At 47.8% G+C, this 12,260-nt stretch overlaps 1 protein-coding gene across 2 annotated transcripts in view; it reads right to left on the bottom strand.

Moving 5' to 3' along the window:
* The window catches only part of SLC24A3 (solute carrier family 24 member 3), a 111,463-nt gene that overhangs the window by 87,395 nt on the left and 11,808 nt on the right, over positions 1–12,260 (bottom strand). For both annotated transcript variants that reach the window (XM_071418322.1, XM_071418377.1), the window contains exon 2: positions 5,824–5,964. In XM_071418322.1, the coding sequence (XP_071274423.1) occupies positions 5,824–5,964 (141 nt within the window). The remainder of the gene's footprint in view (positions 1–5,823; positions 5,965–12,260) is intronic.

Raw genomic sequence — 12,260 nt, 5'->3', positions numbered from 1 at the left:
CAGTGCCTCCTTAGAAATTCAGGTCACAGGCTTCAAGGAAGACTTCTCAGATTACCAGAGTGATGCACAGCAGCAGCCTGGCATCCTCAAGTGTCAGAGAAGTAAAACCCAATTCAGGGAGGCACAATGTGATATTTATTCACATTTGAAGTCATGCTTTGTTGCTTAACACCTTTTAAATGCAAAGGCATTTAAAGATTTGGAAGCAAGGGTCCCCTTTCAGTATTTCAAGCCTCTCTGCTGCCTTTTCCACAACACAAAATAACCAAAGGAGTAACCCAAGCTTGCTGAAAGGTCAAAGAAGCAAGCCTCATTCCTCTAGATACAAAGAACAAACAAAAAAAAGTAATGGAGGAAAAAAGCCAAAATAAATCCAAAAACCAAGAAAATTTCTGGGTGTTTTAAAGTTATTCCAGAGGGGGAAACATAATCATAAAAAAGGACACAGGGCTTCCCCACTCCACCAATGGAGAGCTACCATGCAGATGGAGCTGCACTTCTGACAGACTCTCAAATCTCCTCCTCCTGTGCCTTGGGCAGCAGCAAGTGTACAGCTTCTGTTCTTTTTTACCTACAAGGATTACTCCCTTCTTCCTCCCCCCTTGCCATCACTTCTCAAGACTATGAACATGATTCTTGGGCAGCAACAGGCAATTAACCTTTGGTGCTCCTCACTCCCTGTGCGGCGTGCCACACTGATCTCCCCCCAGAGCTCTGTGAGCCCTCCCTGCACAGCCAGCCCATGACAGCACAGCATTTCCCACCAGGAACAACAATTAAAACAGGAATTAAAACAGTTAAGCAATTAAAACAGGCTCATCACAAGCATCACCAGTGAAGCAAACAAGTCCCAGCCTGAGAGATCTGCCCACACTACAGGTGCACATGCCGGCTGTGCTGAGGCTCTGAAGGCTGAGCCAAGGTTCTTTTCCCTCAGAACAAGCAGTTTAATTACTGTGCTGCTGTAAATTTTTGGTTGTTAAAAATTTTAGACTTGCAGTACCAAGAAATTTGGGAATGAAGGAATTTGCCTCGGTGCCTGCTGACCCCAGGCCATGTGAAATGTGTGAGTTGTTTTTGTTGGGACAGAGTATGAGGCTCCTGAGCAGATCACATGAAGGACAGTGTCTTTCCCAAGCTGTTTGAAAGTTTGTCTATGATGCTAGAAGGGTAGAGGGAGTAAGCTTGATAATGAAGGAAATCAGAGCAAGTAGTTATCAGCACATGCTTTAAATGTTGGTGTGTCTATAGTATTTCACAGATCAAACATGAATGTGTGAGCAGGGGCTTCAAGCATTAACTCAAGTTTCACGGAGGGCTGAAAGCTGTTTGATACGTGTGTAGTTATGGATTCTGGAAAAACTGACAGAAGCTTTTTGGGGAAGACACTCTGGAGCTCAGCACCTCTCCTCAGTCTGCACACTGCAGGGACAAAGCTGGCTTTGGAATCTGGAGTTTGCTTTCTCCTCCTTTTGTTTCACTGATGCAACAGAACACACTGAGGATGAACTGGGTAATAGCACTACCACCTCTCGATTTTAATCTCACAAGCTTTGTGTTATGCTCCTCCCTGAAGCTCTAGCTCTTGGAGTTGCACACATAATCACATGGGAACACTGGCAAAATTTTAGCAAGAAGAACACCACTGGCCTCCTGTGTATGCCCAGAGGGCCCTGTTTTACAGGGAACTGCACGGTTTTGGTGATCAATTCAGAGTTTTCAAGTACCCAGCCAAAAGCAGCTGTTCTGAGCTTCCCCTTTGGCACACTGTCCAGGTACAGCCCTGCTGTAGAACACACCAGGTCCTGCCTCAGGGCACTCCCCTGCACTCAGCCACACTTTGGAAGGCTGAAAAATCCTAGAGAAAATACTTGGGACCACCTCTCATTGCTAAGAGACCCTACAATCCAGCAGTCCCACAAAAAAGCCCAGCCCAGAAGGTGAAGCCCAAGCTCCGAGCAAGTCCAGAGCACAGCAGAGAAAAGGAAAACCTCCACTGTGGTTTCTAACAAAGGAAGCTCTGCAAGGAGAGCTCCAAAGCCCTCACTCAGACAGAGGTGGTGCAGCTTTGGGACACAGCCAAATCCAGTGTCTGGGCACAACTTGGGCACCAGCACCCACCTCCCTGAGCCCCAGCACCAAAGCTCAGCCCCTGGTCCCCACCATGAGAACATCTCTCCCTCCTGGCTGCACCAAGGGAGAACCCAGCTCCCTGCCAGCACAAGAACCCAGAAGATATAAGTGTGGTTTTGTTTGCATTTCTGAGGTTTTAACCCCAACATTCTGGTTTTTCTGACACTTTAGGTCTGAAGTTGACAAACAGAAGCAAAGTGTGGAAGCAGAAGTTCGAGCAAATTTCTGTCAAATTCACCAAACTTATAGCTCAGTGAGAGAAGAATATCTTTTTTGCTATTCCTCAAGGATATTTTGTTACTAAACTTACAGCAATTTATTTTTCTAACATTCCCCCAAGTGAAAGCAAGGTTTGGCAACTTGCAAGGCAGGAACAAATTTTTACTTTTCATTTTGCTAGGATAAAATTAATTTTGCTTGAGGGAAGGCAACTTTCAATTGGATTGAGGCTGAAGGAGGAACAGGAAAAAAAGGAAAACAAAACACTAAATCACTCATGTGAAGAGTGAATAGGATGCTGTATTTGCTTGGGAAGAAGGCCTTTCTAAACTCTGCAGTTCTCTGGACATGACAGCCCAGCAGAACTCACACTACATAAAGCCCACCACATGCATAAACAAAAGAGAGGAAAGAGATCAGAATGCTCAGCTCCACCCTTGGGGGTCTGGGTGTGTGGTTCAGTGCCAAAGGGGCTCCAAAAACACAGCCACAAGTAAGTATTCAACAAGGGTTACCTGCTCCACAGCCAAGCACTACAGATTACACTACCATGAGCTGTGACTCACTGGAGAAATATTGATAAAGTTGCTTTTGAAATAAGATGAGGAAATGTAAAAAAAAAAATAATTGCACAAAAACTTCTTTGGCTGTTTAATTTAAGCACTTTTATGCCTGAGGGTCTAAATGAATACAGGGAGACCTTTTTGTTCCTGCAGCAATCAAGTATTTCCTGCCATTACTGATAATGACTTTAAACCAGCACATTTAAGCAGGGCTGTTACTTTATTTTCAGCCTTTCTGAGGTGGAGTGGAAGTGCTAAAGAGGGGGAGGAAAGAAGGTGATGACAGCTCATCAGAGGAAGCATATGTCTGGTGAGGAGCTGGCACAGGGACCTGGGCACCCCCTCCCACCTGAACCTCCAGACATGTGACATGCCACCCTGACACAGCCCCAGAGCCTGTCACCTTCTGGCAGCTAATGAAAGAAAGAAGAGCAAGCTTTGGAGCTCCTCCAGTGCAATTTGAGCTCTGAATCCGGCAGCACAGGGACCTGACCCAACATTAAACCAGCTTAATCCTTTTTCTTGGCTTCTAGTGGGTGAATCACATTTCTGAACAGGACTGGGTGAGTAAATGATACTTTGCCTGAATTGACACAAGTCATTCTCACTCTTTCCTCGTCATCTTTTGCACGAGCTGAAACTGTCAAACATGGCCCAGAATCACAAGTGTTTTATTTAAACAGCATCACTACTCCAGTGAATAAACTGTCCAAATTGTTTTGCCCATCTCTAGTTCCTTCACGGGGATACTACAAGGACAAGGGGATGGGTAGGAGACAGCAGACACTGCCAGGAGAAGCCACCAAGATCCAAGAGGGAGGGGACAAGCAGCCCTGACTGCAGGGCTGGACACTCAGAGGAGAGGCACCAAGAGACAAGAGGCTCCTTAGAAAAGACAGCAGGCTGCTCTGTAGTTCTGCCTCCACAGGCACTCAACACAACCACAATCAGCCAGGACCAGGCCAGGGCCCATGATGGGCATTTCTCAGAAAAAGGCCAAAAAACCAAACCAAAACAAAATCCTAAAAATGGTCTTTAGGCTGGAATCAGTCCATTTCGCCACTTTAATATTTCTACAGTTTTTGTTGCAATGGCAAAGGGAGCAAAACCCCCACTATCTGGAGCAGTTCTGATGATGAAATGATGCTAGATAGGTCATTGGATAAACCATTAGGAAATGAAAGCAGCAGTTGGCAAATGTCATGGCAGGCACTCAAATGAGCCTGCAATCACCCGAGCAGCTAAAGGACACAGATCCTCCCTTTAGCAGGTCAAGGTGTGTTTATTGCCAACACAGCACAGAAGCCAAGCACTGCAAAAAAACACAGCACATTTTAACAGGAGGCATTCCACTCCCCTCCACCAGCAGGTGAGGTAAAACTGCTTTCTTAAACAATCCATTTCTGCCGTGCTGCAAGTTGTTTCTACAGGTTCACTTGGGAAGTAAGCAGGAAAAAAACTCTTTTTCAGGCAGCCTTTCCCTCCTGACACCTGCTCAAGGGAAAGAGAAGCACCTGCAGGCCAGCACAGGTGATGCTGGAGGGAGGTTTGAGCTCTGCAGATTCCCAGGTCACAAGGGCCCCCAGCCTTTGGTTACACAGCACTCATGCATTATGCTCAGCAACAGCACCACAAACTGCCCCAGTTTCCCTGAGCAGCCCTTGGAGAAGGCAAAGCAGCCATGCCTGGTGAAACCCCAAGTGCTGTGCCACCATTTGGGACCTGATCCAAAGGGAAGGGCTGTGCTGCCCTGGGATTGAGCTTTCCAGCAGCTCTGCCTGACAAGCACAGTTCCTGCTGCCAGGGCTGTGCCAGGATTTGAGCCACCCTACTCGTGGCCACACTTTCAGACATGCAAGCACAGCTAACAGCACTTTGCTCTCTGCTGCTGCAGGATGACAGGCAGCACCCCTGTCACTGATGTGCCCATGCCCTCCTGCCAGCTCTTTTACTCACTTGTCTGCTGAGCAGCACAACTGATGCATCCTTGCAGGTCATCCTCAGCCCTCTGAGCTCAACAGGTAAAACTCCCACAGACACTGAATTTTGGGAGTGGAACACTCCCAAATGCTTCTGACTGCCACCTGGCCTAACACCAACAGTACTTAACACTACTTAATGTTAATTGCATTTGCACTGTGACAAACCCGAACAAAATCGACAAAACCACAGGCAGGACCTTAACTCTGTCACTTTCACTTCCTTTCTGCACTACTTTGCACCAGTTTCTACTACAGAATGTCACATCATGACAATTTCAAGAGGAAACAGTAATTTCACATATCTAGGTATTTCTGCTTTCTCTCTCCTGAGAAAACACAGGGTGCTCAGTAGTTATTGTTCTACTTTCTGAAAAAAAGCGGGGGGGAAACCCAGGAGAAATAAAATCTCCCACAAATAAACTCACCACAAATAAAATCTCCCATGCTTCCTACAGACCATTCTATTTGGTGAGGGCAGCAGGAACAGCTGCAATAGTGAAACAGAAGGTGCTGAGCACAGTGGGGGAAAATATTACTGCCAGTTGCTGATGTGAGGCTGCAACACTGGGTCTGCACTGTGCTAAAGTTATGCAAACAAGCAAAAATTGAGGAAGAAGAATTTTTGTACAAGTTTTTGCTGTCTAAAAAAGACCATAATCATCCATCTGTCCAGAAATGTTATTAAGGATTATGGCAGAGGAAAAATTATAGGCAGAGAAGTGCAGCCAGAACTGGATTTGTTAGAATTTCTCCTGGGGCACGTAACCTACATTAGTCCTGAAGAACAGAGAAAAAAACCCTTCCCCTCCTCTCCCCAAAACTTGAGGAAATGCATTTATGGACTTAAAAATAAGCAAGACTTGGGAGTACAGATGTGAGGAAGCCACCAGCAGGACTGAGGAGCTGGAGGCAGCTTTCATTCCTACCTGGCTCAGTGCAGTTTCTGATGTAGAGCTGCTGTCCCCCATCCTCTGGAACGTCACTCACGTTCTGCTCACGTGCCTGCAGGAGCTGCCGCCCGCTCCACTTGTCACCATCTCCCACAGAATAGCTCAGGGCATCATAACCTGAAGGAAAAAAGCAGTGGATACATGAGGAAAGGCAACTCCTGATCATCTTGAAGCAGCCAGAACATGTGCATTTTAAAAGGTCCCGTGCCCCCTTGGGTTTGAAAGGGCAGTGGTTCTAAGCCCACTGGAATGGGCACTGCCAGCAGCTCCCCATCCCACGGGAGCCAGGTGCATTCCTCCACAGCTCCTGAAGTTCATCCTAGGAGAGCATCTCTGCTTTCCCACCCAGCACCATCTGACTGAAGCCAGAGCATGCCTTTGGCTCATTTCCACACCTCCAGTAACAAGAAATATCCATGAACACGAGGGGCAGAACTTGTCTCACTACCTTTGACTCACTCAACCCTTGCTCTGCTTCCCCTTCAGCTTTTCCTTGGTGCTGCTAAGTGAAGCTCTGTTTTAGCAATGTCAACAAGACAGCTGGCTGATTTCTACAATATTCCTGGCACAAGGCTGGTCAGCCCTGGACATGCCATGTCTGCCTAATCAGCTGGACAAACGTGCTCATGTGTCAGTTCCATGCCTCCTATGCTGGTTCAGATTCAAGGGAGGAAGAAAAAACCCCTTTTTTTTTTAAGCCAGAAGATACCCACACACCAAATCAGCCCTCTTGCAATGGAGACCTTGGAGGCCTTCAGTAACAAACTGAAGAGGGATTTCCTCCCACCCATTAATCCCCTTCCCAACAAGCAGAACATGGGCTCTCTCAGAAGGATTTCTGAATTATTCCCAGTTCTGTCCACTACTTTGGAAACAGATCACAGGCAAAAAAGCAGTGGGGTAGAGATTCAAATATTGGGCCAATGCCTCACAGGGTGATTAAGGACAAAGGAAAAGGTTCTTTGCAGGTTCCAAGCCTTGTGTTAGGTTCCCTGGCACATCCAGTTGAGAGGGCTGCCCAACCTGAGACTCGTCTGCCTTGCACAGATCATGCTCTGCTCAGGCCACTCCATGCCATGCCAGGAGGGAATGTTTGGGAAAGGGCTGCCTGGGAATCTGCATTCCAAGCCATCAGCAGTAAATGGGACCAATTCTCTCAGGATACACAGGAGTCATCTAGGGGCAAGTTTGGGGGAAGAGCCTAAAGCAGCCTGAAGTACCCCTGTTTTCTAAGCAAAAAAAACCCATTTACCTTGGTAAACCAAATGCAATCATTTGAAGCTTCAAACACTTTGTCCTTTCAATGCTTTACAAATGTTAGAGAATGGAATTTGCTGTCAGTTTAGTCTGTGAGCACCAGTAAGATTAAGCTGATGGAAGCGGGCGGGCCGGCATTTCCAAGAAGGAGCACAAGCGGTAATGCAGCATCAGGGATCTCCCCTAACAACAAACACTCTGGTAGCCTGAGCAAAGCAGTTTCAGTTCCACATACAAGCTGCTTTCAAAGCAGAGGAACTCTTTTCCAAGCCAGAGAGGCTTCTCTGTGTCACTGCATGGAGCAATGGCATGAGGGAGGGAGGACACAGAGACTGCCACGGCCCCTGACCTCAGGCAGAGCCTCTGCCTCTCTCGGGTGGCAAACTCTTCCAAGCGAGGGGTAAAGAAGAACAATGTCATTTAAGGTGACTTTGGAAGGGGAAAAGCTTAATTTGGCAATAGGAGTGTTTACAAAGGCTACATCCAGCATTGGCAAAAATCAGAGTAAATAGCAGTGGACCTGGTCCACGGCCGAGCTCAACACAGTGACTGACACCAGGAAAAGCTCTCCTCTGGCACCTCCAGGCTGGAGCAGGGCCAGCTGTCTGTCCCACAGCAGAATTTGCAGCCCACCACCCCTAAAATCCTGCCTAGGGCATCTCTATTCTAAAACAGATTTCACTCAACAGAGCAATAGAAAATAGAAGTTAGAGATGAACCTTTTTCAGAGCTTTGGCCTTCCAAGGATTTCCCTGTGAAAACAGGGACACGTGGAGATTTTAACCTTGCTAACAAGGACACACATAAGAGGGTCCCTGTGGTTTCCCCATGTGCTGGCAGCAGTCTCCTTGTGGTGTGGTGGAGGCTGCTCAAGCCTGCCCTGCTTTAGGTGCTGGCACAAGGCACAAGCACCAGGGGCATCACCTTGGCCACAGAATTCCACAGCAGGGCTGCCAGGCCACCACCACCACGGCCAAACTCTTCTTCCTAAGGAAAAGCAGGAAAACTTATAAAAAAGGAAGCTAACAGTTTTCTTTCTCAACTGTAGCTATTCAGGATTGGATGATTTTTAATGGGAACCAGAACAAAGAGTTTTCTTCATTTTCTCAGCAGAGGTAAAGACTGCTAAACATCCTGCCTCAGCTGCAGTGCCATTTTGGGCAGGTGAGATGGAATGCTATTCTTATTAATGTTCTAGCTGCTGGCTTTATAGTAAAGCAACACTGTGACACCCTCTAAAGCTCTGGTACAATGAAGAGTTTTTCCAAAGTTCTGTACCACAGCGTATTTCAAAGAGAGAGAATTACTTTTCCAAGCACTGAACGTCGCAACAAGGTATTTTCCACAACTCCACAATTACCCAGCACCAGTTTTACATTACACACTCAGAACCCAGGTTCTGGAGAGCTTGACTTGCACTTCCTCCCTGAGATATTCCCATGGACAATAAGCACATGAGTCATTTTTCCCTGTCTTTGTGCCTGCTCTGCATTTCATAACAGAACTAAGACAATGCAGACGCTGCATTTCGAGCAGCCTCTTTCCATAAGACAGGGAGTGCACGAGCGTGTGCTTGCTGGGAGTTCCTGTCCCTGCCAGGCTCAGCCTCTCCAGCAACACTGCTCACCTGTTATGAGCATGGAAGTGAGGTGGAGTGGAAAAAAGGACAGATCAGACAGCTCAGAACTCCTGGAAAGGCTCTGTGTGTGACCCAGATCTCCACGTGGGAACTCAGGAGCTCCTTACACTATTCCAGATGGCTCTGGCTGGAGTTTACAACTTTCAGTGCTGCAGAAACACAGCCAAACTCATCCTGGCTGCACTTCCCAGCACGAAGAACACCACCTTACAATGCTGAACAACATCCTCACGTTCCCCAACTGCACTCTGATCTCACAGGCACATTTATTTTCAGCAGCAAGCAAGGCACAGGAACCCCAATGAGATGGAACAGCAGACACCCAGCTCCTGCAGGGTACAAAGCAGGCTGGTGTGGAGATGGGGGTCCCATGGGACAGGGAGCTCCAAGCAGCCAAAGGAGACAAGAGCACCCAACCCCAGAGCTGGAAGAGGAGAAAAAACTCATCCACTGCAGTGGAGGGTTCGGCTCAACAATGCTGAGGTGAAGAAAGGCAACAAAGATGGAAAAGTGCTTGTGAGCAGCCAACTGGAGCAGGGGAGAGCTGATGGGCAGGGGGCTGGAGCAGGGAAGACCTGACAGGCAGGGCCTTTCTCTGGCACAAAGCACTGCTGCACAGGAGAGCTGGCAGGTATCCACAGCTCCCACTGACAATAAACTACTTTCTATGCAAACTGTTGGCCAGAGCCAAAAACAGCACAGCTTTTCCGAAATATGCTTGCCCTTCCTCCTCTCTCGTCTGTCCCTTTTATCTATTGTTCTCATGGTGGCAGCTTTGGGTTTTGGAGGGTTGGTTTCACAACCAGCTGAATTATCTCTGTCTCCCTGAATCGTTCCTGCAGTTATTACAACAGGGAAATATTTCGGGGGAAGAAAAAAAGCTGGAACAAGCATGAGCTTCTGCATAAGCCAACACAGAGGTGGAGAGCAGTGGTGTGGTGGCCTGAGGACAGAATGAGGAGCCCTGCTGGAAGATCAGCACACAGCTGAAGGAGTTGCAGCCCTGCTCCACAGCTGCCCTCCCACAGCCCTGTACATGTCCAGTGAGCCCCTGCACCACCAGACCTACTGCAGACAGCCACCACCAGGATCTGAGCTTGTGATTGCATAAACAGGTCATAAATGGATTAGCCCTTTGCCTAGGCTGGTTTGGGAGATGCTTTTCTTCCAAAATCATCAGCAGCCAGGACCATAAATATAGCATCCTCAGGGGAAAAAAAATCCCGAACAACAAAAGCCCCAGAAATCCTACACCTGGCTTTGACAAGCAGCCTGCTCCTTACACCTGATTTCAAAGCTGTATTTCCATGGATTTCAAAGCTGTATTTCCATGGCTCCTGACCTATATGGAAAGGTGCAGAAGGGCAGGGAAAGCACACTCCTGATAATACCTGTACCACAGGAGTGAGGCACAGAACCAGAGCCAAGCTGCAGGCAGCACCCAAGCAGGGCAGGGTCCCTGCACCAACAGCCCCTCACCACACACCTTCTGACATATTTTCTATGTGAAGATCAGTAGGAAAAAAACCCACAGCCCCCACAAAACCTACAGCTCCCACAGACCCCCAGAGAGGCTCCCCAGCTCCCTCCTAAGGAGCACAGAGCCCGCTGAGGGTCCCACAAAGCTCTTGCCCCTCCCAGCCCAGCACTGCTCTCAACAAAGCCCAGCTGGAGTCGGGAGGGCAGAGCACACTCCGAAGGTCCAACAACAGCTCCACGGTTCTCATGGCAACAGCAAAATGTGACTTTTGGTTTATTTTAACTCTGAAAAGCTGCCCAACCTCTGGAAGTGAAATTTCCACACGCATGCTGCTGGGGCCTGCCTCTGCTCCACCCTGAGAGCAAAGAAACTTCAAGGACAGGCAGAGCTCAGCAGAAATGCACTCATGGCTCATCAAGCTCCAGGTGAAGTGCCTGCACCACCTCAAACAGCAAAGCCCAGGGGATGGAAAAGTATCCCTGCAAGAGATGAACAGACTCCCCAAGAACTCCTTGGTTCCTGCATCCCAGAGGATGCTGGATTAAGCTTAGTTAAGTGAAGATAAATTCTGTCAATCATTACCTTCTGTGTTGTGCCAAAAACTGTTACTGAAAATGTCATTACTCCAAGCTTCCATGATTGTTCATTACCAGTTTGTACAGCAACTTATGTTTTCTCTAGTATTTGTATCAGCTTGACCATGAAATTGACCATTCTGTTCTTCTTGATCTACAATTAAGTGCAAAAGGAAGCAGGTAAAAAAGTTCTGCACCTGGTAAAAAATACCACTTTTTACTTCTCCCTGTCACAGCCTCATGTGACTCAGCTCCTCTCTAAAGTAAACAGGGTTTTACTTCTCCTGACAATGTTTTCATGCTTCTACAAACTCCCCAGTTTTACCACAGACATCCTTCAGTGACCCTGCCCAAATTCAGATAATTCTCAAGGCAGCAGCTTCCCACTGGTCTGTACAACAGCTCTGGGTACTGTGATTCTCTGCTCTGGTTTCTCAGGGATATCTCCCTCCCTGCTGCCACTCTCATCCCATTAGCATTTCACCTGGCACAGTGCAAAGTCTGGGCACTGCTGGCACCGTCTCTGTGCTTCACAGCCCTGGACTGCCCGCTGTGATTTCCAGAGCTCGCTGGCACAGCACTGGCACTGTCACATTTCCTGAAAAATCCCTTCACCAGGATTTCTCCTGGGAAGCTGAGAAGCTTCAGAGAAAAAGGAAAACCAGTATTATCTCATTTTTTCTCTCCTGTGTTTTGCTGCTTTGGAATGTGGTCTGGAGAGTGTTTACCAACAGGTGCATGTTTGATTGGTTTCATGTGAATTATTTTTACTTAATGACCAATCACCATCAGCTGTGGCAGACACTGAGGAGTCAATCCTGAGTTTTTATTATTCATTCTTGTTAAGCCTTCTGTCTGTATCCTTCTCTTTCTTTAGTATAGTTTTAGTATAGCATTCTTTAATACAATATAATAAAATAATAAATCAGCCTTCTGAGAACACGGAGTCAGATTCCTCATCTCTCACCTCGTCCTGGGGAACCTCACAAACACAACACAACACGTCTCCCCTGACAGAGCTGCTGCCCTTTCCTTCTGCCTTCTGTCCCAAGAACAGAAGGAACAGTCTCCTAACACCAGCCATGGAACAGTCTCCTGACACCAGCCAGAAAACTGCTTTTGCCTCCTCCTGCTCTTATGGCTGTCACAGAGCAAAACTGCAGGAGTAGGTGAAGCAGCATCCTTCACACTACCCTGCTGCAGGCGCCAATGCTTTCCCCTCTGCCCCAAATAAACAGAAATGAACTTTTCAGAGGCAGAAAGGGAGATGGAGAGCAAATTCCCCTTTCCAACACATCCCTGAGGCAGCTCCCCTGCCTGACAAACTCCTTCCCGTGCCTCTCGCCCTCATCCCTGCTCCCAGTGAGGGATGCCAGGGAATCCTAAAGCACATCCAGAGCCCCTGCTCTCTCCCTTTCCCACATTCCACTAGCAAACCCTGCTCACAGAAGGCAGGAGTCAC

This window comes from Agelaius tricolor, unplaced genomic scaffold (assembly GCF_023055355.1).
Source record: "Agelaius tricolor isolate 1412-34295 unplaced genomic scaffold, bAgeTri1.0.p SCAF_1, whole genome shotgun sequence".
Taxonomy (NCBI): Eukaryota; Metazoa; Chordata; class Aves; order Passeriformes; family Icteridae; genus Agelaius; species Agelaius tricolor.
The sequence above is the reverse complement of the archived record's forward strand: the minus strand, read 5'-3'. Positions and strand labels throughout refer to the sequence as shown.